Raw genomic sequence first — 26,417 nt, 5'->3', positions numbered from 1 at the left:
TGTTATTTTTTATATATCAGCTTAATTTTAAATTTTAAAAATTTACTTTATATATCAATTTAAAATTCAGTTTCCAAAATTTTAATACGTAATAAACTTTTAAAATATTTTTTTTCAGATTTTAGATTGGATTTATTTATCATTAGTAGAATAGTTGCTAATTAGTATTCATAAAATTAATTAAAGACTAAGAGCCATTTTGTTTTTAAAGTTTATGTGTGGTTGGTTACTCATCATTCATAAGCCTTTCTTGCATGTTTTAAAATAGAGAAATTTTCACACAAACTATGTATAGATAAAAGTAAAAGAAAAAATATTAAAAATCAATTATAGACTTCTATCGACGTATAATGATAAACTTATACAAATTTCTTAATAGTATGAATAATAAACTTTTATCAGTTTTTATTATTAATATAAAATGATAAACTTCTATATGTACCACTGACAAACTTGTATAAGTTTTTATCACTAATTATTGATAAACTTGATCATCGTTTTACTTGGTTGTAAAAATTGTGAAAATTTTTATTATAACTTGTAAATAAATATATCATTTTTCTATTTAAAAAAACCCACCTAAAAATAAGTAACAAAAAAAAGTTGGATGAAAATTATTAGAAGAATATGATTTCTAACTTTAATTTTAAAAAACTAATAGAATACCAAATAAAATGTAACTTATTTGCTTCTTTAGGGATTTTTTATAAATAAATTTATAAGCATCCCTTTATAAAAGTTCACTCCACGTTGTTTTCTATAAAAAGTGAAGTGAAAATTAGAACGAGTGACTTTTAAAATTTTGTTTTATCTCTCAAATTTAATCGAGAATTTAAACATTTTTCAAGAAAAAAAAAGTGATAATCCCAATCTTAGAAAAAATGTCCATATATATATACATATGTATATGTACTTGCAAGGTGGGGAGAACCTCCAACTTTTAAAGAGGTTAGGTCAATTGTCGTTAAGATGAATATTAATGTATACTCAAAATTTTGAGGGATGTATAAATGGAAACCCTAAACCAAAAATTAAAAATTGTATCAAATTAAACCGTGAAAGTGTATGAATTTACACAATTCTCCATATTTTATTAAACCAACAAGTGAAAATTATGATTTAAGTCGATTGAACTTCTAAACTTTCATAACTCAATCCATTATTAATTAGGTTTATCATTACGATTACTTTTGGTGCATTAAGCTTTTAAACCTTGATTTTACTTAAACAATTTTGAAAGAAAACAATGATTAAAAGTCTAAATTGATATGATTGTATGTTTCATCTAATTTATAAAATTTAGGAGAATGATTTTTAGTTAAATGCTTAAATTAATTAAATCTAAAATTTAAGAGATAAATTGATATATATATTGAGAAGAGAGGTTTTGGTAACTAAAAATTCAAATGTTTTTAAAAGTATTAAGAAAGCAAAATTACAAAAATGAAAATGAAAAGGAAAAAGAAAAAGAAAGAGCAAACCCAATAGTGAAAGAAAATTATAGATATCTTAATGAAAGTTGGTTTAATTAACAAGAAGACAATAAAGTAATTAAAAGAAGCAACTTTATTATTTGATTATAGACATACACAGTTCATGGGTTCGATTTAAGAGAAAGGAATTGGTGAATTTCGGTCTTGGAGAGAGAGAAAGCGCAAAAAGTTGGGGCTTTGCTCTGCTTTGGGTTCCCTTCCAAGCTAAAGAACATAGAAAAAATGGTGAGTAGTAGCTTCCTTTTCGCTTCTAACCCTTTAAGCAATGGCCTCCCTCTACTGGGTTCCAATTTTTTTCAACAATTTCATCTTTTTCAACTCGGGTTTTTAATTCTTTTCTTGTTCCCTTCTTGATTCTGTGTTTTCTCTGCCATAACATCTTCACACCCTCATACCCCATCTCTTGTTTTTCTTCTAATCACTGAATTTTTCATCTCAAGCCCTTGTGTTTGTTGTTATCAATTGATTTTACTCTCAATTTTCTTTTGTGATTCTCGTTTGTGGAGCTTCTTAGTGGGTTATCTTCAACTGGGTCCTGCTTCAATCCTCTTGGTATTGCAATGATTCCACAAATTTCCTTAGTGCTTTTGCTTTTTTGTGGCTTTCCAAGTTCATCAAATACTTTCTGAAATCTGAGGCCATTTCTTTCAATTTTGTTTCCTGGAATGTTTTCTCTCTGTTAGAGATTTAGTTTGTGTTTAGAAGCTAGCATTGTTGCAGGGTTTCATTTCGAGGCTTTGATCTTTTCCCTTTTCTCGAGTGTTGCTTGTCGATCTGTGGGAGATTTTGTGGTAAAATTACATGTTTTTGAGCATTATTGAGGCTTGTTTCTTTAGTCTTTTTGGACTGTGGTTTGTGCTTTTCTTCATGGTTTCTCTGATTAGTTATTAGAATCAGATTTTGCATTCTGTTTTGAATGATCATATGAATTCTTAGACCATGAGAATCTATGGCGGCTTCACTAATTGTCAGTTCTTTTTTCTTTTTTTGTCAATTTCATCTTTATCTTTTTGTTATTTTCTTTGTCTAATTATTGAATAAATGAATCAAAGTAAAAGACATAATACCCGATGTTGAAGTTTTCTTAGTCTTCAATCTCTGGGAAAGTTCTTATCCGGAAGAAATGTTGACAGTTCAAACGGGGTCCGGAAATTTGGCGATATTTGTGCTGGATGCACTTTTCTCTTGTGAATTTTTTAGTTGATTCTTGACCATTAGCATGGTTCTTACTTATAATAAGATTCCCTATTTGAATATAATGCTGTTATGGAGAAAGTTTGATATCAAGTAGTTTCTAACAAAATAGAGAGCCAACGAAAAGATGTTTCTAACAAAAGAGTGGTATTTTATGGTGCTTTAGGTCCATGTGAGGTTTGCTTTTTGTTCTTTTGAAGAATCTTCTTTCCTTGCTTTTTGCTTTACTCTATGTGTCTCCTTTCTTTTATTTCTTGTTTATTAAGTATAGTGGATGGAAACTAGTCAATGTTTAATGGCTGTGCAGATGGATTTCTGGTCATTCTTCAAACGCCTTTTTGTCTGTACTCTCTCCTCAAAGATACATTAACACGAAGGGGGCTTTTGTAAAACCAGTTAAATGTCATTCCGTAGCATACTTCGTGATGTGAGGGATGGATTTGGAAGCTTGTCAAGACGTAGTTTTGAGGTGAGGCTGTCTGGAAATTCCAGGGGTAAATCTCATGGACCAGTTCATGAGTTTAATGATGAGCCTCTGCTAATTCAGACTAGCCGTTGGGCTAGCCTTCCACCCGAATTATTATGTGATGTGGTCCGAAGACTGGAGGCAAGTGAGAATACTTGGCCTTCTCGGAGAAATGTTGTTGCTTGTGCTGCTGTATGTAGGTCATGGAGGGACATGTGCAAAGAAATGGTCAAATGCCCTGAATTATCTGGGAAGATTACCTTCCCAATTGCCTTGAAGCAGGTGGGTACATGGTTTTATCTTTAATGGCTGTGATGCATTTTTCATATAGAATAGCTTTTCTGTTTGTGTACTGCACACTCTTTTAGCTGGGTTTTGTATGTGGATGTACATATGTACAAATGAAGGGTAATTTTTTAAAGCAATAAACTATTCGTCCTTCACGCTAGGACAAGGAAATGTTTATCATATTGTGGATTTACTTTGTCTTGGTCATTTTTGGTCTATTCGTATCTGCTTAGCTGCTCGTTGACCATGTGGTGACCTACACTTTTGTATAGCTTAACTGTGCTGATATGCGCTCTTTTTCTTTTGCAGCCTGGGCCGCGTGATGGCACTATTCAATGCTTTATCAAGAGGAACAAATCTAATTTAACTTATCATCTTTATCTTTGTCTGAGTCCTGGTAAGTTCATGTTCTTAACCATGCCAAAATTATATGTAATGTAGCTAAAAGCAAATTTTTCTTTTAAGTTTGAACTTTTACAATTATGAACGTTCCTTATTGCTTTGCTGTATTGGTCTTTTCTCAACGATATGTCGATTCACAATCTCTTTTGAATCCCAGAATCGGGATTTTTCATATTATTAGAGAGTCAGCATTGTAAATGGGCAGCCTTCCGCGCTCTATCCCTTGGCTTAACATGTGGTCACAGAGTAATATTGAAAGAAAGCTTGAGAAAGCCTCTGACAAGACTTAAGACGAATTTTTGCTTGTAATTTTGGAAAGAAACTAGCGTTTCTGCAAGGATGGTAGCACAGTTGTGAGAAGCGGCATGTCTGTCTTTCAATGAGAAGTTGAATGTTTAGACAAGTTTTGACTGCACGTACTATCAAAATCGAACCAAGAAACTATAATATGAGAAATAAGTGGACAAATTTTAACATTTGAACTTCAGTTTTGTGAGTTTCATGGGCTTAACAAAAACTAACGTATCCAACACAATTTTACAAGTAATTTTGCTTTCAGTTACAATTTCCTTTAGTTGCTTTTCTTATTTACACAAACACACACACACACATATATATATATTAGTGTTTTAACTAGCCCTTAATATAGTGAATTGAACACTAAACCATTGCAATGACCATGCAGCTTTACTTGTTGAAAATGGGAAATTTCTTCTTTCTGCAAAAAGAACCAGGAGAACTACTTCTACAGAGTATGTTATATCATTGGCTGCAGACGATATATCAAGATCGAGCAACGGTTATATTGGAAAGCTAAGGTATGCTTCTGCCGAACTATGATCATTATCACTCCACACAAATTTGTTGCAACAAAAGAAACGGATAAATTTCCATTTTGGAAAATGTAAATGAACTGTGCTTGGTTTTGTTTTCAGATCAAACTTTCTGGGAACCAAGTTCATTATATATGATACACAGCCTCCTTACAACAGCAACCAAATTCCAACCCTAGGGCGAAGCCGAAGATTCTACTCCAAAAAGGTCTCACCAAAGGTCCCAGCTGGAAGCTACAGCATTGCACAAATTGCGTATGAGTTGAATGTATTAGGTACAAGGGGGCCTCGGAGAATGAACTGCACCATGTACTCAATCCCCACTTCATCTCTTGAGCCAGGTTGCTCAGTTCCAGGCCAGCCCGAGCTCAATCCTCGCCCTCTTGAAGACTCGTTTCGTAGTATCTCATTCTCCAAGTCGATCGACCATTCCACTGAGTTCAGCAGTTCCCGTTTCTCCGATGTTGCGGGCATGCTGGTTGATGAAGATGGCGAGGGGAAGGATCGACCCTTGATTCTCCGGAACAAGGCACCTAGATGGCACGAGCAGTTACAGTGTTGGTGTCTCAACTTTCGTGGGAGGGTGACGGTTGCATCTGTAAAGAACTTTCAACTGATTGCTGCAACCTCACCTGCTGCCGAAGCCCCCGTACCGTCGCAGCCACCTCCCCAGCCCGCCCAACCTACCCATTCTGACCACGACAAGATCATTCTTCAGTTCGGAAAGGTTGGCAAGGACATGTTCACGATGGATTATCGATACCCGCTGTCTGCATTCCAGGCTTTTGCTATATGTCTAAGCAGCTTTGACACTAAATTGGCATGTGAATAGACAAGAAAGAGAAAAGAAGAAACATGAAAAATTGAAGAATTGAGATAATGGTAAGAAATGAAGAAAAGAATTTGAGTTGGGAATTAGTGGGGTTTTCCGTAGTGTTTTTTTTTTTTTATAGGGTGATGTTTGAATGCAGTTTGTATTAAATTAGAAACTCTCACTCACTCCAAAGAATTAGAACCATTTCTTTGAACCTCTCTCTCATCACTCATGGAGGTCACCTTTTCTCTCTCTCTCATTCTCTCTCCCTCTCTCTTTTTTTAATTATTCAAATTTTATTTCATTGATTTTTTTAAAACTCTTCTTATGCTTTTTGTCCCTATCTGATTGTCATTTCCAATGTTTGAAGGAGAAAAGATACATTGATCTTCTAATTGATATAGATGAACATTTTGAAAAACTCACGTTATCATTAGTTAATAAATCTTCGGATGGGATTTGATTTTGTTAGATTATAAGATGTAAATGTGTAATACTAAAAAGATGACCACGGAACACAAGTCTAAAATCTTGATAATTTTGATAGAATTTGTATTGCTCCTAATCCATTTTGTATTGAAAAAGGAAAATGATAGACTCATAGAGTCAACACATAGAACTCATTGTTGGATCTTCAGTCTTTAGATGGGTAATAATTGTTTGGTGGAAAGTAAAGCCAAAAATTAGTATGCTCAAGTTTTGAAGATTATGATTAAAAACAATACCTTCACCATATAATTTTCTTGTGCATTACTACTCTTATGTTCATCGTTTTCAAACCTGAAATTAAGGAATTCTAATAAAAATGGCAACTATTTTCTTGCCACCCACTTAGCTATGAATGGTGGATTTTTAAGAAATACCATATAATTTAGTTTATGTTGATCCTTCTTAGTCACTCGATTTTATAAATAATTTGATAATGTGTCATTCCTTAGTTAGAAATGATATAACAGGTAAATGTTTAGTTGACGTGTAATAAAACTAATGCTCAAATAATTAGAGTTATTATGTCAATCGACTTATATGTTTATTTTGGCATATTATGGAATTAGTTCATATTTAAAAACTTTTGTTACACTTAAAAGAGAAGATTAAATATTATAAAATAAAGGTCATTATTAAGAACACTATAGGATAATTGATGTTGTTATTACTATGTAGCAAACAAATGTGAGCTTTCTTTTTTAAATCACTATAACCCTATAGATCCCTCTCAAGTCTTAAGATTAAGAGATTAATTTTGATTTGTCCAAAGTTTTCTCTACTATGATTATTACATCAAGGTTATTTTAGGTTGGTTCAACTTTTTTTAATACATTATCTCCCTTATATTAGAAGTTTAGTCCCAGAAAAAATTAGTATTATATCTAATAGGTTTTTGCACTCTAAAATTGTAAAATAGATTTCAACACTTGTGTTTATTAGATATGTGAATTTTTAAATATATATACCAAATAGATTTGAGATCTTTTAGAAAAATTAATATTTCATGTTAGAATTTTAAATTTTGATGAATCAAATAGACACAACCATACACAAAGTTCAAAACATGTCATAATTTTAAAGATTTATATTACAATTACATATTACTTACCTATGGTTTGAACTTGTATTTGCGTGTGTTTGAGTCGAAATGCTATTCTAAGTGTAACAATATCTCATTGATCCATTTTCAAATAGTTAAAATAAACTTAGCTTAAACAATAATTAGTAGGTACGATATTCTTATTTTTAAGGTTAATTATTTTTAAAAAATTAGTATAATTTCGTAGATACAAACAGAAAAACTTTCTAGAGATATACATACATCGAAATGAATATACATAGTTCAACTTACACAAAACTTGTACCGTCCATTTCGAAGAAAACTATAAGATACAAATAAAATATATATATATATATATATATAATATGAATACAAATACAAAAATGATGTTTGAAAACATGCATATGAATACAAGAGTAGTAGTAGTGTGACAGACTCATGAGAAGTGAGCACCATATATGATATACATATACATAATTAGAACTCTAAATTCAAATCATCATTCAATTATTTTTCTGCCATTAACAAACCTCAAAAAGCTTCTTCTTCTTCTTCTTCTTTGCTGTTTAATTTTCATGGTCAATTCTCCTCTTCTCTGTCAGTATTGTAGTTTCTTCCACCATATGAATAATGAACCACAAGAAATAGTCAAAGCTGCTAAATGAATTTATATACCAAACATTGAGTTTGTTTCATCATTTCGCCACCTTTATTTATATAATAGTTTAATAAAAGCTTGGACTAATTAATTGGAAAAACAAAAGTTTCCATTCATATCATTACCATCACATTCATCAGTTGTTGACAACATATATTAATGAAAGTGGTTGATTGTGATTTTATTATTGCGATGACGATATTTAGCTTAACTTATAATATTAATTATTTTTAGTCAATTTCAAATTTTTAAATTTTTGCAAAATTTGTTCTTTTTAAGTTTTTTCAATCCTTTTAAAATTATATTCCTCCAGGTATGTATTAGACAATTTTGGAAGACTAAAAACGAAATAGAAATTGTTATTACAATTTCTATGCTTGATTGATCATGGGTTCTATTTTAAAAAAATACTCAACGAATTCTTAGATGCACTTATTTTTGTGTCCATTCCAATCATAATTCATCATGTGATAAATTTATCTCTAATATAGAATGTATAGTGATAAATGCATTCTATCCAAATTATTTGATTGGGTCTAGATATTGATATTGACAAGTTGAATCCAAAAGAAATATAAGGAAGAAAAGAAAAACCCCACTGATTAGCTAAACAAATAATAATCATCATCATTTATAAGAACATTTTGGCCAAGGAGCCAACCAATCTCACAAAAATTAAAGTTTAGATTCTTTAATATCAAATCCCCATAATAAGACTAATTTAAAATAGATAGTGGCCTGTTAGGGTTTAGAGAGAATAATCTTCATTATTGGTATGATTAGTGTTTAATTACATTAAAGAAAATGACTAATTAAATAATTTTCTGATAATGCAGTTCTAAATTCTAAGGATTTTAATGGAGTTTCCAAATATCCAAAGTTGCTTTAGCATAGATTTTGGTTTTTTAAAATTTCTTAAAGGTGATGCCATATGAACTCCATTAGCCTTAAATTAAACCAACCCAATTATCTCTTAATCATATAATAATATAATTAATCAACCTATTGGTAACAGTGAAGCAATAATCATGATCATATTAAAACCCCAAGGGCAGTTATGTGTCATCCTTGTAATGCAATTAATTCATAATTATTTAATATAATTAAAGCAGCAAATTTAGTCGAAAGATATTCACATAACTTTTTTAAATATGACAATAATTGTATGATTACAAATTACAATCTAACCTAAGTATACATATGTGAGACCGTAATGGACAAATCAAATCCTTCCTCTAAATGCTTTAATTTGTTGCCAATGATAAAAATACTGTCAAAGTAGACTTTGATCTTCCATCTAATTATTAAAAACAATGCTAATGCCATATGCAATTTTTATTCAAAGGTACAATTCAATGCAAAATGTACCAATTAATAAGCGAAAAAAATTTGTCCTAATTTAGAAAAATCTTTAGGTTGAGAAATTGAAACTTGAAAGGTTGGGAAGCTCAAAGGAAAAAGGAAAAGAAACTGCAAAGAAAATGATTGTGACTGATAGAGTTAATTAGAAGTTAAAGATAATTAAGGGCACGACTTCATGGTGAGTTACATAAACTCATTAACTTCACTTCATAATTAAATAAAATCTGTTCATTTTTCCATTTATATGTTACACAAAATAAACAAAATCTCCATCCCCCTATATAAAAGCTTCATACAATCCATGGCAACACACAGAAATTTAGTCCTTGTCATCCATTACTTAGCTTCTTCAAAGAAAAAACAAAATGGCTTACCTTTCAAAGCTCTTAATTCTCACATGCCTTCTAATTTTTGCCTTCTCATACATGGTTGAGTCTAGGCCAAACCCTGAAGTAAGCCTGGCGACACGGTTGAACTTAGAAAGCAATGCATCAGACTGTTGGGGTTCGTTGTTTCAACTCGAAGCATGTAGCAGTGAAATTATCACATTCTTTCTCAACGGAAAGATTAACTTAAGTCCTAAGTGTTGTCAATCGGTCAAAATCATCCAACATAAGTGTTGGCCAGCGTTACTCGGCTCGTTGGGATATACAGCAGATGAAGCTAACGTTCTAGCGATCTATTGTGATACTACTGGTATCAATCATCCAACACCACCATCAACTTCATTTCCACCATCCATTCAGCCTGAAGGTCTTGCTCCTTGAGAAGTAAAGAGATCTTTGCAATAGAATAACTATAGGCCTTCTAGCTACAATCAGTTTATGTACTTCATCTATATTTTGAGAATTCCAAGTGCTTGTCAAAGAATACTATTTCACTAAATACCAAACTTTCTACCTTTTGCTTATTCTGAACTACCACTGAGAAGACAATACTACAAGAATATGATGTTTTATTTTTCATCAAACAAGTTTTATTAATTAGATATTTGAATGAATGAAATACAAAAAAGGCTAAGAATGAAAAGAATACATTGTTGTACCTAAACTTCAAATGGCAGTGGAGATCAAAGCCTAAGACCACAAGGAACGCAGCACCACTTTTCCACTTTTAGAAGCAACCATTGCAGAGGGTTCGCAAAGTCTTCATCCTCTTCAGATGCAGGTGGAAGAGGCAGCTCTGAAGGTAAATGATGATGAAATGCATTAACAGCTGCCACAACACCATCCTCGCTATCGATAATTTTTGCTATTTCGGTTGCTCGACGTTTAACCTGAGTCATTAGACTCTCACTAAGATTTAATATGTTTTACAAAATTGAACATTCCATTCTAACATTAACAAAAAGAAAACAAGAACACAACATGCAACTTTTAATTGTAATAATAATCGTTATCAATGATCCCACCTCAGGTTGGAGCATAAAATTAATCGCATTCGACAGATTCGTGGGGTTTAGCTGAGATATAGGAATCGGTGCAAGTCCAAGGCCTTTCTGATGAGTTGTCTCACCCCAGAAAAATTGATCTCCGAAGAATGGTACTATGGTCGTTGGGCACTGGATTTCAAATTTCAAAATTACAACAGAAGAAAATATACATTATAAAACAGTTTCCACATCTATCAGCTGCCTTGTTAACACTAAACCTAGTTTTTTTTTTTTTTTGGATAACCATGAATGTCAAGGTCAATTTAAGCACACTTAGACTAATTTCACTAGACAACCCGTCTGATCCTACAACATTTTGGTATTAAGGAAATAATACTAAACCTAGTTAAACCATATTCTTTGACAGCAAGGAAAGTGGAAACATCAGAAGTCAAAACTTAAATCATCAGGACACTTCTTACCCCAGCTCTAAGTCCTGTGCTTGTAGTTCCAGCACCACCATGATGAACCTGCAGCCCAGATATAACATAAAACAGATGACTCAAAATGCTTGAATACAAAATTCCTTAAGATATCATATTTTAAAGCATTTGGTGATAGCCTATCCTCCAAAAATAATGTATATTGAGGGTGGTTTGTGAGCAGTGTAATTTAGGGAAGTGAACAGAGCATGACAGAATGGTGAAAAGGTTAAGCCTTTGGAGTCTGCTTCATGGATGGCGTTTTAGAAAGTAAGGCAGTACTCACCACAGCTGAACAATGACGAAATAACCAATCATGAGGACAGTCTTGTATAAGGAGTACATCTTCAGGAAGTTCTGTACCTGTACAACACAGTGCTATTCAGGAACTTCTCTCTCTAAACTGCATAGCTACAACCCCCAAACTCAACAAAGTTAATAGCATCAGAATAATATCAGCAGTTCAAATCTGGAAGATTCTTATTAGTTTTTGTTGCATCATCATTCATCAACAATACTTATCACATTGTAACTTTGTTAGGGCAACACAGCATGGAGATATTCTCGCTATTGACAAGTACAAGAAATAAATTTAGGCATAACATAAATAAGACGAACAAAATCAACATCTTTTTAGTTGAGCATATCAGCATCAACGAACTTAAATATTTCAGATTTCTCATCATGAAATTGTCTAAATATTATGCCATCACTTTTCAAATCACTTGCCATGATTCTACAGTATGTTGACGAGCTGTGTAATTGTTCTTCCTTTATTTATTTATTTGTTTAATTTCTAACTTGTAGGTTACAATTCAAGTCTTAAGTGATGATCCTGCTCCTCCGTACTTCCAGTCCTGATTCACCAAGATGCCAGCTTTTCCAATCAGTAAAATATCTCTTAATCCAACTTTCTCATTCATACTAAATGAAAAAATAAACAAAAGAGTAGTTACAGAATTTACAACTTTTTTCACTTGTGTGAGGAAGAAAAGGACACCCAACATGTAACATAGTTGTAGAATTTATTCTAACACTATGCTTGAGTGGTACATTTGCCTGAGTTTTGTGTTTCAATCTATATTTGATATGCATTTTATCCATTTCACTCCCCAAATTTTAATAATGAAGGTGAATGACATGCCTTGTAAAGACCAGAGTGCCATGCTTAAAGCATATTCGCCTAGAATAGCCATTTTCAATTTCTTCAAGAGAGTGGAACCAGGGAGTGAGCTATCTTGTCTCCATGAGTGGTACTCATGACCTACTGCATCCTCCCCCTTCCTTTCCAGTTCCCCCTTCAAGAACCAACAATGCTATAAATGTCTATTGTCTATCACAATACTAAGAATAATGGGTCTCTCCAGTGTCGCAAGAATAATTGTTTGTGTTTGAAAGAAAGAGATACGCAAGTAATGTAATGTATTCTTGCTAGAGCAGCAGTCTAAACCAACACCATTGACAATTATTATGAAATCAATAGCTTGTGGTGTCAAAGAAAAAGATAGCTAGAGTTTCTGTATTAACTAAAAGCAGTGAAGAGATAATAGAATAAAACCACTGATTGGAACATTTATAAAAACAAAAGGGAAGAGTATACGCACAATTGCCTAGGCCTCCCAAACCCCGGTCAAGTATTCCTCTTTGCCCTGTATCCTTTAAGGCCTCCAATATGATATGAGTTGTTCTCTGAGGCTCGGCAAGAGGCTGATCAAGCAAAAAGAAAAGTCCAATAAATACCAAAGGTTCACACACTTGAGAAATATTAAATAAAAGTCAATGGGCTCATTGAATAGTAATTAAGAAGAGTTAAGTCACTATTAGATTCAAAAGTTTAAGCTAACGCCTAGTGGATTAGAATAGCTATAATTTATAGGGTAATTGCAATAGGAAGTCTTATTAGGGATAATAATTAGGTCTATAACAACATTAAAAATGACAAATATAGCATAATCTATTAATGATAAACTCTACCGTTGACAAAAGATTCCTGTTAGTGATAGACTCCATTGCTAATAGACTCTATAGCAATATAGCCTATCACTGATAGAATCTAAAAGCTAAATCTAAATTTTGTTATGTTTGCAAATTCTTTTGCTTTGTATACTATCTGCTAATACTTTGGACATGATTGTTATATTTGCAACAACCCTTAATTTTTAATGATGCCCTACAACTTTTATCAGAACCTTAATTTTTAATGATGCCCTACAACTTTTATCAGAAATTTTAAAATCGTATACTTACAACCAAGGATCCTATCCAATGATTGAACATAAAATGGAATGTATGACATTTGACATTTTGACCAAAAATGTTACAAATACATATTATGCTGAGGTCACCATACCATACTCCCGAATCCTACATATATGGGTTTTGTTCCTTTTTTAATCCACTTGAGGACCAATTCTTCAGGTTGATACTTGAATCCACGGTCCAGGAAACAATATCCAACAACATCTACTAGAGGCCCCCAATCTGCAAAAAAGTTACACCAATAAACCATATGTATAAAACATAATTACAAGTATTCACAAACTCCAAGCAAGGCGAATTAAGAATATAGGTAGAAAATCAGAGTTGGCAGTGACGTAAGGTATCATAAACTATTAAAATAAAAGGTGAGCAAAAGTAGAAGTTCGATTTCCAAAACCAATGAAAAAGTCACATGAATAATGGTTACTAAACTATTATATCTAAGTTTTCTACTCTATATTGAGAGTAGAATACAAAAAGAAACCTAGTTTAGAAGTTAAAGCAAACATTAATTTTGAACACCTCGACCAGATAATCCTTCCTAGCCAAGCTCTAATCGTCTCTTTCTTTAATAATCTTATTGTTCCTCAGTACTGCCTATTGGGCTCTAATCAATATGAGTTCAATCTGTTCTCTTCAGACTACAAATGTAAATATGATTAGTAGCATACCAGTAGAAAATTTGATCATCTAATTGCTATAAATACCAAGTCATAATAATAAAACCCACAGCATTGTGCAATGATTGAGAGAAATCAACCCCAGTAGCGGCACCTACGACAGAGTCCAAGGTTTTTCTTCCTACCTCACTTCTCCAGAGAGTTAACCAAATTGTTCAAAAAACATCAGCCAGCAATTAGAGAAGAACGTATGACCACTTTGCCAAAATTTCAATTGACCTCTCTCCTAATAGCTTTGCCCGTGAGACATGATCATCCATACAATTTAGGGTGCGCACTAAAACGACCAAACCAAACAGAAATCTCAGGATTTTTACTAAGCTGTCTATGTATAATATATATAACCCCAAACCAAAACGAACCATATACATATAAAACCAAAAACTGAACAAAATATTTGTGTCTCGGTTTGGACCAAGCAAATGGTTCAGTTAGGTATATTTCCAAATCGAATCAAAATGTGAACACCCTTACATCCAATTACTAACTAAACAACCATTAATGAATATTCAATAGGTGATACCACCATATCAGTGTTAGCTAATACAGTAAATCATATAAAAGCAAAGATCAATAAAAAAATAATTCTCCAAAATATTTAACTAAATCAGAGATTGCATCGTACCCTTTGGCTTTGGCACAACAGAGGGACTCCACATATAGGCAGTGGGCAAATGAGAAATTGATCCACGATATGTACTAAAATATGCAATTGGTGGAAGATTCAACTTCTTCCTCCTGAACTCGTTAATGGATCCCCTTATTCCCCACCATATCAATAGTTCCACAATGATATAAGAAAGCTGGACAATGCAATAATGGTGATGGAACATTGTTACTAGTGAAATCAGCTAAACGGCGGACACATGAAAAGAAAATTTTGCATGAGAAAGAAACTTTAGACTCCAAACAAAAGTAAATACCCAATAGCCTGTATTTTGGGGTACACGTGCCAGTGGATGAGGAAACTCATTTGTTGGCCTGCATATCAAAAAAATGTAAGGTGTGATATTAAAAATTTTATCCATATTAAGTTAATTGAGAAAAGTAGGAGACGAAAACCTTAATAAGCTTAAAAGGTTATAGGTCATTTTCCTTCTTTAAACTTTTGGCCCATTCCCAGCTTGAATTGATGCCCAACCTATGCAACTAAGACTGACGTATATTAACTACTTAGTCAATTACATTGTGTAGGTTGCATGTTAAATATGACTCACTATCAGCAGCCAAAACAGACGCCTTATTTTCTTTTTACCATAATGAGGCATCTAAAAGAGAGATTTTAGAAATAAGAATTCACGTGTGTAAAACAGCAAGTGTTCTTCATAAGAATGCAATCCAGAACACTGAATAGAAGCCAAACTCAAAAGTCCTTTCCTCAAATGCTATTTCGCTATTCTTTGGAAGACATGTATGAGAGAAACAGAGAAATATTTTGTGAAAACTAAGCAAGAACTTCACTGTTAAATGAATGGCCACCAATGGAGGAATACAAAAACGATCTCCAATTGTAAATTAGAGAAATGTTCAAATAAAATCTTTGGAGCTCCCCTGAGATTTGAGATTCTTTTAGACACTCAGACTCTAGTTGGTGCATTGCAAACAAAATTTATTTATAACTATGTTCTAACTTGCAGTCTGGTCAAGTGCAGTGCCATTTTGTAAGCTATATGGCTGCTTGGAAGATTTCTTATCTTCCTCTTTTCTATTTGGGAGCTTTTGTAAATGTGTTGAGTTCTTATTTTAAGAAAAAAAAGTGAACATGGTTCAAACCAAACACCTTATGAGAGATCTTAAATGGAAGGTCAGTGGTCTCTTTTAAAAAGAAATTAGAACTGATATCTTTTTCCCAAAATGTATAATTGAATCTAGCAACATCAGCACAATATGACATGACAATTATAATCAACTTACGTCCAAGGCATTGTAAAGAAGATATGTAACGGTACATGAAGTGCTTCAGCAACATGTGTATGTCCTGCAACCCAAATCAAACAAGCACAACCTGAAATTTGGAAACTAACTTATTGAAAGCAATAAAACACGAAACACTGACTTACGTGGAAATCCAAGTACCGGGAGAAAAACCACGATATTTTTGTTCTTATTATTTTCGTATAAAATACAATAGGTACAAGAAAGGGAATAAATAGAATAGTACAAAGAGATAAAAAAAGGAAAAAATATTTAGGGAAAATCACCCAATGGGCTAAGCCAACTAACTCTAACCTCCCCTCAAGTTGAGACGTAAATATCAATGAGACCCAACTTGCTAACACAAAGTCAAAGTTTGGTATAAGCAGCCCTTGTTGAGAACATCAGCAACCTGTTGTCTTGAAGGAATGTACGGAATGCACATGCTCACACTATCAAGTCTTTCTTTGATGAAATATCAATCAATCTCAACATGTTTGGTTCTATCATGTTAAACTGGGTTGTTGGCAATACTAATGACGCCTTTATTATCACATAATAGCTTTATTGGTGTTTTACACTTCTGATGAAGATCATACAGGACTTTCTGGAGTCAAATTTTCTCACATATTTCCAAACTCATAGCATGGTATTCGGCCTCAGCACTGCTCCTGGCGACAACACTTTGCTTCTTACTTCTCCAAGTTACAAGATTGCACCATACAAAGGTGCAGTAACTGGAGGTAGATTTTCTATCAACAACAGATTTTGCGCAATCTGAGTCAGTATAGACCTCAATGGTTTTTCTGTCTGTCTTTCTCAACATCAACCATTTACCAGGTGTGTTTTCAAGTATCTCAAGATTTTGTTGCCAACTTGACAGCTTCCATGTATTCTTCATAGGGAGCCTACATAAACTGGCCGACAACACTCACACAAAGGAAATATCAAGACAAGTATGGGATAAGTAAATCAATTTCCCACAAGGCACTGATATTGTTCTTTATCAATTGGAACTTAATCACTAGAGTTTTCTAGTTTACAGTTAAATTCAATAGGGATGTCAGCAGAACGACATCCCAGCATACCTGTCCAAGCCAGCAACTCAAAAGTGTATTTTCTCTAAGATACGAAGATCCCTTCTTTAGATCTAGTCACCTCCATTCCAAAGAAATATTTCAAATTTCCTAAATCCTTGATCTCAAATTCATCACTCATTCTCTTCTTTAGTTGACTGATTTCTGCTTGATCACCTCCAGACAAAACGATGTAATCAACATACACTATTAGAACAACAATCTTCCCTGTTTTGGAAACCTTTGTAAATAAAATATGATTAGAATGCCTCTAAGTGTACCCTTGGGACTTGACAAAAGTAGCGAACCTGTCAAGCCATGCTCTGGGTGACCGTTTCTGATCATATAGGGATTTTTGTAGTTTACATACTTGTTGACCAAACTGGACTTCAAATCTAGGCAGGGGCTCATGTAGACTTCTTCCACTAGGTCTTCATTCAGAAAATCATTCTTAACATCCAGCTGGTATAGAGGCCAATCTTTGTTTACAGCAATATATAGCGGAACTCTAACAGTATTCAACTTAGCAACTGGAGAAAAAGTTTTAGAACAATCAACACCATAGGCTTGAGTAAACTCCTTTGCAACTAACCTTGCCTTGTGTCTGTCAAGTGTTCCATCTGCTTTATATTTGAGAGTGAACACCCATTTGGATCCCACAGTTTTGTGTCCCTTGGGTAGGGCACAAATCTCCCAAGTTTTATTCTTTTCAAAAGTCTTCATCTCTTCCATGACAACATTCTTCCATTCAAGACACTCTAAAACAATGTGGATACTTTTCGATATTATGGTAGAATCAAGGTTTGTTGTAAAAGCTTTGAACTGTGGAGAGAGATTATCATAGGAAACATAGTTACAAATGGGATGTTTTGTACAAGACCTGGAATCTTTTCTTGATGCAATGAGAATATATAGAGAGGGATCATACTCATCAAGTTTTCCTAATATAACCTTGTTTAGCTTCATTATTCTTGGTTTCTGCTCTGACCTCAGTCTTATCACCACTATCCTTTTCTTCCACATTTTCAAGAACAGCAACATCAGACTTGTCGTTCTCACTCATCTTATTATCAGTACAAGGTTCAGTAGGGTGTTCCATACCTTGATCTCGAGGAGGTTCAGATTCTTGGATTTGAGCTGGCTGACTAGTAGGGGTCTCAACTTCCTTCCTAAGATTCCTCTTGTAATACGTTTTCTTAGGACTAAGTTTGTGGAGGACTATAGGATGAGGATCGAAGTCAGACAGTACTAGGAGTAGGTTCGATAAACTCTAAGGTACAGTTAGACTCTTCACTCACACTCTCCCACTGAAGATGGATAATGGGAAAGTAAGGTTGATCCTCACAGAAAGTAACATCCATAGTGATAGTATTTTTTGGAGGGCGGATGAAAACATTTATAACTGCACTAATGAAGGGGATACCCAACAAACACACAAGCCTGAGCCTGAGTGGTAAATTTGGTCTGATTAGGGCCGAAGTTATGGACATATGCGGTACACCCAAACACACAAAGGGGAACCTTAGAAATTAGACAAGCAGAAGGGTAGGACTCTTTAAGACACTCTAAGGAAGTCTGAAGGTGGAGGATACGAGAAGGCATTCTATTGATTAAATAAGTTGTTGTAAGAATAGCATCTCCCCACAGGTGTGACGGAAGGGAAGTAGATAGCATAAGAGAATGGGCTACTTCTAGAAGATGACGGTTTTTCCACTTGGCCACCCCGTTTTGTTGAGGAGTGTAGGCGCACGAGCTATGGTGAACAATCCCCTTGGAGACTAAGAACTCACTAAGCTTATGGTTTTGGAATTCTCAACCATTATCACTCCAAAGAATTGCAATTTTATATGGAACTGTGTTTCAATGGTGTGATAAAAGTTTTGAAAAATAAAGGAAACCTCAGATTTATCGATGATAAGGTAGACCTAAGTAAGACGGGTATGATCATCAATAAAAGTTACAAACCACCATTTCCTAAATAAGGAGGTGACCTTGGATGGATCTCAAACGTCACTATAGGTAAGGGTAAACGGTTGTGTGGGTTTATATAGTTATGAGGGAAATGAAACCCGATGTTGTTTTGTCTGAATACACACATCACACGATAGAGAGGAGACATCAATTTTAGAAAATAGATGGGAAAACAAATACTTCATATAAGTAAAGTTCGAGTGACCCAACCGAAAATGCCATAACATATCGTCATGTTCATAAGTGCTAAAATAAGAAGACAATAAACTAGTCCTAAAGACTACTACCGGAGGTATCATCATCAAGGATGTAAAGTACCCGACATAGCAATCATCCTCCCGAAGCTTAACTCCTGAAAGAAAACAAATTCAGGTAAGAAAGTAGCTTTACTGTACAGCTCGCGGGTAATCTTGCTGATAGATAACAAATTGTAAGAGAGCTTAGGCACATGCAAAACATTATGGAGAGTGAGACCATAAGATAGAACTATTTGTCCTTTGCCAGCAACTAGGGCTAAAGAGCCATCGGCTATCCGGATTTTCTCATTACCGGCACAGGTTTATAAGAGACAAAGTGCTCCGAAGAACCTGTCAAGTGATCTGTAGCCCCCTAGTCCAAAATCTAGAGATTCTTCCCATCAACACTAATAAAGCCAAGGGACTTAGGCATACCTAACTGAGCAATGGTGCTCAGAGTAAGAGGGTTGGTCTGGCTTGTAGTAGGGCCAGTTAACTGAGAGGTGTCGCAGTCTCACTAACATTGGCACGCCCTGAGTTCTATTTCTCATTGGAGAAACGTTTCTTACCTCCTAAGAGACGACCATGGAGTTTCAAACATTGATCCTTGGTGTGCCATTGTTTCTTGCACGTCCTTTGTTTCTTGCAGTGCTCACATCCAAGGATTGGTTTTCCACTTAGGGAGCGAAGTTACTGGGTTCAGCTGACCAAAAGGGTGCAACGGTTGGACAAGCAACGGTGCATAAAAGAAACTGGGTTGGGCGGTGAGATGATTGGACGGCAGCGCGTGGACCCACGCGCCTGACAAAGGCGATGTGAGGGAGACTCCGGTCACTAGGCTGCACGGACGATGGTGAGGGTGCTCCCATTGTAACTGTCGATGACTTCTGAAGCTAGTAGAGTAATTTTTCCATGGTGGCGACAGCGTCCATGGCGGCGGCAGCGGCTTTTGGTTCGGTTTAGGTTTCTCCTAAACTATTATCTAGGGTTTCGTTGTTGCTTTGCTCCGATACTATATTGAAAGCAATAAAACACGAAAAACCGACTTACATGGAAACCCAAGTACCGAGAGAAAAACCACAATATTTCTGCTCTTATTATTTTTTATAAAATACAATAGATATAAGAGGGGGAATAAATAGAACAGTACAAAGAGATAAAAAAAGGAAAAAATATTTAGGGCAAATCTCCCAAGGGGCTAAGCCCACTAACTCTAACATAACCCTTAAATAGAAGTTCTGGTCTACCTATCAATTAATAATTTAGTAAACAATTGTATGAATAGAATATTCAATAATAAAGTTTATTGAGGAAAATTGTCTGCTTATCTTATTGATTATTTTTATTTCTGTCTATCTTATTGTATTGATTAATAATCGTTTACTATAGTTAAGAGGTTAATTATTTAAAGCTACTAAAATCTTAAGAGATGCTTTGCTCATAATTTATGGTTACTTTATCTAAACTTTCATAGCGTGTCTCATATTAAATCTGCAAGCAAGATTTTTCTAAAAAATAAATAAATAAAAGTGTAGTTGAATAACAACTAACAAAATGATACTAATGACCTGGACCTAATTTCCAACAAAAAATTTTATACGTTAAGAAAATTTTGAAATGGTTGATAAGCATCTGTTGGAAAACACACCTGATGAATGACATTGAAGTGAGATGCTTAACTTTGCCTACAATCACTCACCATAAGCAGGAGCATTTGCAATAATTGCCTGAGCCCTAAAAGGCATCCCAGTATCTGGATCTGGTTCAGTGCAAGCAGGAAGTGTGGACTCTATAATCACCTTAAGATGCTTCCTTTGGACAGATATTTCTCCCGGTCCAGATGGAATGAAACCTCTGTTTCTGGTCATATCTAAAACGAATTTTACAGAATCATTAATGCAAAACAAGCAACTGAGAGAATAAAAAGATAGTCAGAGAGTAAGCTGTAATTTTTTTGGATAAGAAGAGAAAGCTCAAATGAGTGTACCAAATCATATCGGGTATAATTAGAGAAATATAATAGTATTGACAGTTTTTTCCTTCAACAAGACTCCCATAAGAATATCAAAGTTCATAGGAATGACTATACCAATTACGGCGATAGATCAGCTACCTAAGAGATTAAGAGAGGCATTTTGAACATCCTTGTCCTCAGAAAATTAGGAAAAAAAATTGTCTGGACTGGGGAGATTGAATGCTCGAGACAAGATTCAACCAAGACGCCCTAGTGGACAAGATAAATCAACTGATCACTTATTCATTTAGAAGAAAGTTTCTGTTCACTTCCATTTGCAAGTGGGTTTCCTCTAATGTGGATAGCTAAATTTGGTGGCTCAATGCAATTAGAGTTACTATTGAGAAGCGTGACTAGAGAAAAATGGGGTGGATATTATTTCAAGGTTGGGTTCATCAATGGGGAAGTTTAAAACAATAACGTTATTTTCTCCTCTTGGAGACTCTTCATAAGAGTTAGTCGTTTGGTTTTGCTACTATTTGCACCAGTTCTGCAGAGGGTTCTTGTCATTTGGCTTTTGTCTATGAAAATTTCATCATGTCAATGAAATTAAAGTCAGTTGCCTATAAAGGCGAAGGCATTAATGATAAATCACAACATGAAACTCAAATGTAGAAAGATCCAAGCATAATTAAGCAAGAATGCAAGATCGTGGATTATTAAATCAATTAAAGAGCTTCTGGTGAGCAGTAGCCACAATATCAGTCTTGACACATTGCTAGATCAGAAGATTTCCTTATGGGGAAGATACTTCTGGTCAATAAGAGGTAGTGAAGTACTAAACGAATAGATTCTCGTGATCCATGATGTAGTTTAAGATGTTCGTGAATTTTATCATAACTTTTCTGTCAGATAAAAAGAACGAAAATCCATCTTATTCTGCACTTCATTTTATGAACTAAATAATGTCTAAATGATTGCCTTCTGACACAATTGGTCACCTCAAAAGTGTCACTAACCTTTCAGAAGATGGAGACATAAACTTGTCAATAAAAGTATTTTATACTAAGACCCTTAATGAATAAACATGACCAAAATTTTGTTTTACATTTACCAAAATTTTGCAAACCGCTTATCTGATAAATTCTATAATAATGATGCAACTATCCCTTGTTCTATGAGTCTCCAACTAAAGAACAGGTAAAGAAGTGTGTAAATCGTTTAAATTGTGCCATGAAGTTAGTGTCCTCAAAGTCTTCAAGGGTTGGAGCTTCTTACATTCAGCCAATTCACGAGAATCGCCAGCCAGAGGATAAAAGTTAACACCAGCAGACCTCACAAAGTTGCTGAAATTAGTATGAGTGGCAAGCCTAACGTGATGGCCAAATTCCTGCAGGCAGGCTCAGAGAATTATACAGTGTAAACAAAAAAAAGGAAAGAAAAGGCAAGAAGAAGAAATCACTATAGAACATCAACCACATTGAGTTTTTATTAATAATTTTGATCTTTTAGTAAATGCAAATGGATTGAAAAAAATCTATTTAATACCTGAAAAGTTGAAAATAGATGAGATAGACTATAGAAGCAATGCTAGAGAACTCAAATTCAGTACACCACATTTTTTCAATCAGGACAACTCTCTATTGTAAAAATTTCATGATGGGAAAATATTCTTTAACAAAATCCAGTAAAACAAATTATCTGCACACTCACTCTCATCTCCAAGATCAATATACAACCACAGTTGGGTGATGGCCAAATCAAGAGTTCAAAAGTATATGCTGAAGTGAAACAGAGAGACAATAAAATAAAGTGCCAATAGTGAAAACTAGTGAAATATTTCAAACATGCCTGAAGCCTCCTTGCAATGGCTAAGAAAGGCTGCACGTCTCCTCTTGTTCCAACCACAAGTATTGCAATCTTCAACCTTGGAATCAGTTTTTTGGACTCAGAAACAACGTCATCAACTATGGGTGATGACCCTTCCAAGGTAGGATGAAGCTTTAACAGTTCCGAAGCAGCAGGGGCATTCTCTATATCAACTTCTACAGTCCCATCACGTTGTATCTTCACTAGATCTGCAACTAGTTGTTTCTACCAGCCAAAAATAATAAGCATCACAGTGAAATCATATATAGAGTAAGGAACATGGAGCAAAAAGAAAGAATAATAAAAGAGCAAGTAAGTACCTGTTTGTCCCCTGACAATTCATCAAATTTTAGGTCAGGCCTCTGTGTACCTATCCACTCTGTCATGGATCTGAAAAAGGTGGCGTTCTCCTCCTCTGGTAGTAGATTTCTTCCACTGCTGATAGAAGCACTAGCACACTCTTCCTAACCTACAATTTCCATAACACAATTCCATGAACGGGATATCTTGCACTCTCAAATTATGATGAAAACGGCTTTCCAAGCAATCTAACCTCCAATTTCTGGACACATGTTATTCACATCATGGTTGATCATTACACAGTCATTTGAATATGATTGAAGTGCAACGGAGTAGTTAGTTCCTTGCATGTGGAGAAAATTCAGATTTCTTTTCTGGAGAATCAAGTAAATGACCTATCGTGCATCTCTTTATCACTGATGTGAAAGTAAATTAATCTATTGCCTGTGTCCTCCATATGCTGCAGTACTCTGCAAAACATGACCATTTTTTGTTCCATCTCAACCTATTGCAACTAGTAGTCTAAACTGCAAGAGTTATAGAAATAACAATAATGCAACATTTTTCAAACGTTTGCAAGTACAGATCTCAGACAATCAAAGTATGATATCAAGATAACCATTTTTTGTAAATAAGAAATCAAGCTTTTACTGAGATAGAGGAAAGGAGATAACCCTAAAAGATGTTGCCATAGGACAAAAAACAGAGCAAGTTCTTGGAGGCACAACCAACCTAAACTATTTAGTTCCAATTCTTGGCACAACATTGAGATTTAAACCAGTTCAATTAAAAATTCGGCTACTGCTATCAGGTGCCCTAAGATTTTAACAGATACGATAGAAAAGATCAACCATAGAAAAGTGTTATACAAAATGTTTGAAATATTGGATGCCAAACAAAAAAAATTCAAGTAATCCCGGAATAATCATTATTTTCATGAATAAGCATGATGCTGATATATTTACAGTTACACTAACATGAAAATTGTTCAGCATCTGAATATTATAACTTAACAAAGCACGGTGAAAATAAATGAGATAAGTTATAGATACATTAAAAAATAATAATAAATGTAATAAATGAAAACAAAAATAACAAAACTCTTAATGACCTAGGATTCCTACTATACACTGAGACTTCAACGTATAAATAACAAACTAATTTCATCAAAGAGTGATCAAGTAATTCACGTAAATTATTTCTTATAGTTATACTTACAAGAGGAAACTTATCAAAATGTTATGAACTAAAAGCAACCAACAATAAAATATAAACTCAAAAGAAATTCCAAAACCAGTAGTTCCAATACCCAATGTGATTAGTTTCAATGCTCAAAATACATGTAAACCATAAAGAACAGTAGAACTTGAGATTGCTGTACACTAACCTCTTCAAGTAAAGGAACCAATATTCTTGAACTCAAAGATCACAAAAGTTAATAACAACTGAATCGGATATGTTTCATCTGCTACCATCCATATAGACTCAGTAAAAAATTTAATCCAGATGCTTACTAAGTAAAAATCTATGTACACCATAGGCCACAGACACACCCTTCTTCACTTCTATTTCACCCAATTGTGTCAATTCTCAAATTTCAAATTTCAAATTTCAATATCAGCATATGGTTTAAGAACGACCCAAATAGAAGAACCCCACATTACAAAAAATCTCAAGCAACATTCCTAAGTCCCAAATCATTAAATTTAGCAAAGTTTGAGCTGAAAACATAAGAGAATAACATGGGTTATTCGCACTTAAGGCAAACAATCTTCGTCTAAAGCGTACACCAAAGTTCAAATACATTTAAAGAGTCCCTTCAACGTTGAAAACCAATAAGAAGGGAAAAGAAAACTAACCCAATACACTGCCAATCAAAACTCCCAAGAGCAGCGAATTAGAGAGATACCCAGAAAACAAACTGCGAGAAGCAGCACAAAAACAGGGATTAAGCACAGTAACCCAGTTGAACGTAAAAAGTCAGCATTCAGAATGGGTAAAGGGATTAAACAGAAAACAGAAAACAGAAACAGAAATTGAAGGCACCGACGGGGGATAATCTGGCGTTCTGGGTGGGTCGTCTGTGGTACTGAAATTATGGTTCCAATAAACTTGAAAGACGTAATTTATTAATCTTTGAAATGGATCACGTGAATCATAATTTGGGTATACTATTGAATGTTGGCGCTGTGCTTGGAAGGAGAAAAATGAAAACTGAAATGTCGGCGAAAGTGAATCGGAATGGAAATTTGAGATTCAATTTTTATCGTTTGCTCTTGAACCTATGGACTCGTAATTTTTGTGTTAAGACTTTTTCTTCGTAGAAAGTTCCTTTTTGTTTTTTCTTTTTCATTTTCGCATTATCCATATTCTTTTTATTTTAAGATTCAACACTTCATACAATTTTAACATAAACCATAATCATATCTCTTAAACCCTCAACTTTTTATAAGAACTCTACACAAAATTTTCTCTGGACATTATCGAATCCGTCTAATTTAATGGTTCATTTTCTTCAATCGGTAATTGAAAACGTTCTAATTTCTCTAAATAGTAATTTTTTAGAATATAATAAATTATTCCAAGTCTACTCTAAGTTCACATGAAATAATCCATTAATTACCGCTTTCATTCCATTAAATTCTTCTTCTTCTTTTTTGTATTTTTTTTAATCTTTGGATTTCATGAAACTGCCTTTTTAACAACTAAGTATGTATTTTGTTTTTTCACAGATGCATGTTTAGATTTTAAGATCTAATAAATTACCTCGACAACATTCAACAATTACAAATACATTTTAAGGTTTGGAAAATATTCATACGCTATAAAACATTTTCGAAAATGAAAAAATTCACAAGCATACAATAAAAAATAAAAAAGAATGTCCTGTAACTAATTGATATCCAAATTATTTTTGTTTAAATTTGATATACAATCGTTTGAATTTGAATAGTTATTTTTTTTACGATCTTTTATATTTGGTAGTTGCACGCAATTTAAAGAAAAAAAATTGCTTAAGAAAGAATAAAAAAAAGAACAAATGAAAATATTTAAAAAAATTGCAATGAAAGGAAAGAATATTGCAAAAGAGAAAAATAAGAAAGATGATGAAAGAAAGGAGGAACCTGTATTTTTTTTAAAGAAATAGTCAGTTTCATGCGTTTTCCATTCGGTTATATATAGCGTACATATTTTACCGTTATATTTATGAAAATTAACCAAAATTTTAGAGCGATAACATTGAT

The 26,417-nt window shown here is 33.9% G+C and overlaps 2 protein-coding genes across 6 annotated transcripts; one reads left to right on the top strand and one right to left on the bottom strand.

Moving 5' to 3' along the window:
- Window positions 1-1,568: 1,568 nt before the first annotated feature.
- Window positions 1,569-5,742, top strand: LOC101203074 (tubby-like F-box protein 8). Of its 3 annotated transcripts, XM_011658334.2 has the most exons (6): window positions 1,628-1,718; window positions 2,214-2,284; window positions 2,995-3,435; window positions 3,751-3,838; window positions 4,529-4,661; window positions 4,779-5,742. In XM_011658334.2, exons 3-6 carry the CDS (start codon window positions 3,088-3,090, stop codon window positions 5,506-5,508), a joined length of 1,299 nt encoding a protein of 432 aa, XP_011656636.1. In that variant the 5' UTR covers window positions 1,628-1,718; window positions 2,214-2,284; window positions 2,995-3,087; the 3' UTR covers window positions 5,509-5,742. The 3 variants fall into 3 exon arrangements, with proteins under 3 accessions (XP_004140966.1, XP_011656636.1, XP_031743283.1); XM_004140918.3 differs by lacking the exon at window positions 2,214-2,284 and having other exon boundaries at window positions 1,569-1,718; XM_031887423.1 differs by lacking the exons at window positions 1,628-1,718; window positions 2,214-2,284 and adding an exon at window positions 1,725-2,045.
- Window positions 5,743-9,864: 4,122 nt separating this feature from the next.
- LOC101214796 (sterol 3-beta-glucosyltransferase UGT80B1) lies at window positions 9,865-25,497 on the bottom strand. 3 transcript variants are annotated; one of them, XM_031887472.1, is made up of 16 exons: window positions 25,223-25,497; window positions 25,032-25,093; window positions 23,426-23,642; window positions 23,193-23,341; window positions 22,855-23,097; window positions 22,282-22,393; window positions 20,749-20,919; window positions 15,767-15,857; window positions 14,776-14,833; window positions 14,478-14,655; window positions 13,264-13,394; window positions 12,518-12,620; window positions 11,200-11,276; window positions 10,914-10,961; window positions 10,471-10,620; window positions 9,865-10,335 (listed from the first exon to the last, which is right to left on the bottom strand). In XM_031887472.1, exons 4-16 carry the CDS (start codon window positions 23,256-23,258, stop codon window positions 10,129-10,131), a joined length of 1,635 nt encoding a protein of 544 aa, XP_031743332.1. In that variant the 5' UTR covers window positions 23,259-23,341; window positions 23,426-23,642; window positions 25,032-25,093; window positions 25,223-25,497; the 3' UTR covers window positions 9,865-10,128. The 3 variants fall into 3 exon arrangements, with proteins under 3 accessions (XP_031743332.1, XP_011656634.1, XP_031743333.1); XM_011658332.2 differs by having other exon boundaries at window positions 15,767-15,830; XM_031887473.1 differs by having other exon boundaries at window positions 23,426-23,699; window positions 25,223-25,487.
- Window positions 25,498-26,417: the final 920 nt, after the last annotated feature.

Source organism: Cucumis sativus, chromosome 6, assembly GCF_000004075.3.
Source record: "Cucumis sativus cultivar 9930 chromosome 6, Cucumber_9930_V3, whole genome shotgun sequence".
NCBI classification, from domain to species: Eukaryota; Viridiplantae; Streptophyta; class Magnoliopsida; order Cucurbitales; family Cucurbitaceae; genus Cucumis; species Cucumis sativus.
This window is presented reverse-complemented; position numbering and strand designations above follow the sequence as displayed.

Coding starts and splice junctions, on each gene's coding strand:
- LOC101203074 (XM_004140918.3), top strand. CDS start 3,088: ATGTCATTCCGTAGCATACTTCGTGATGTGAGGGATGGATTTGGAAGC. Junction 3,436..3,750: donor TCCCAATTGCCTTGAAGCAG/GTGGGTACATGG, acceptor TTTCTTTTGCAG/CCTGGGCCGCGTGATGGCAC. Junction 3,839..4,528: donor TTATCTTTGTCTGAGTCCTG/GTAAGTTCATGT, acceptor ATGACCATGCAG/CTTTACTTGTTGAAAATGGG.
- LOC101214796 (XM_031887472.1), bottom strand. CDS start 23,258: ATGACAGAGTGGATAGGTACACAGAGGCCTGACCTAAAATTTGATGAA. Junction 20,920..22,281: donor TTCTCGTGAATTGGCTGAAT/GTAAGAAGCTCC, acceptor AATTCGTTTTAG/ATATGACCAGAAACAGAGGT. Junction 10,621..10,913: donor GCACAGGACTTAGAGCTGGG/GTAAGAAGTGTC, acceptor TTTGAAATCCAG/TGCCCAACGACCATAGTACC.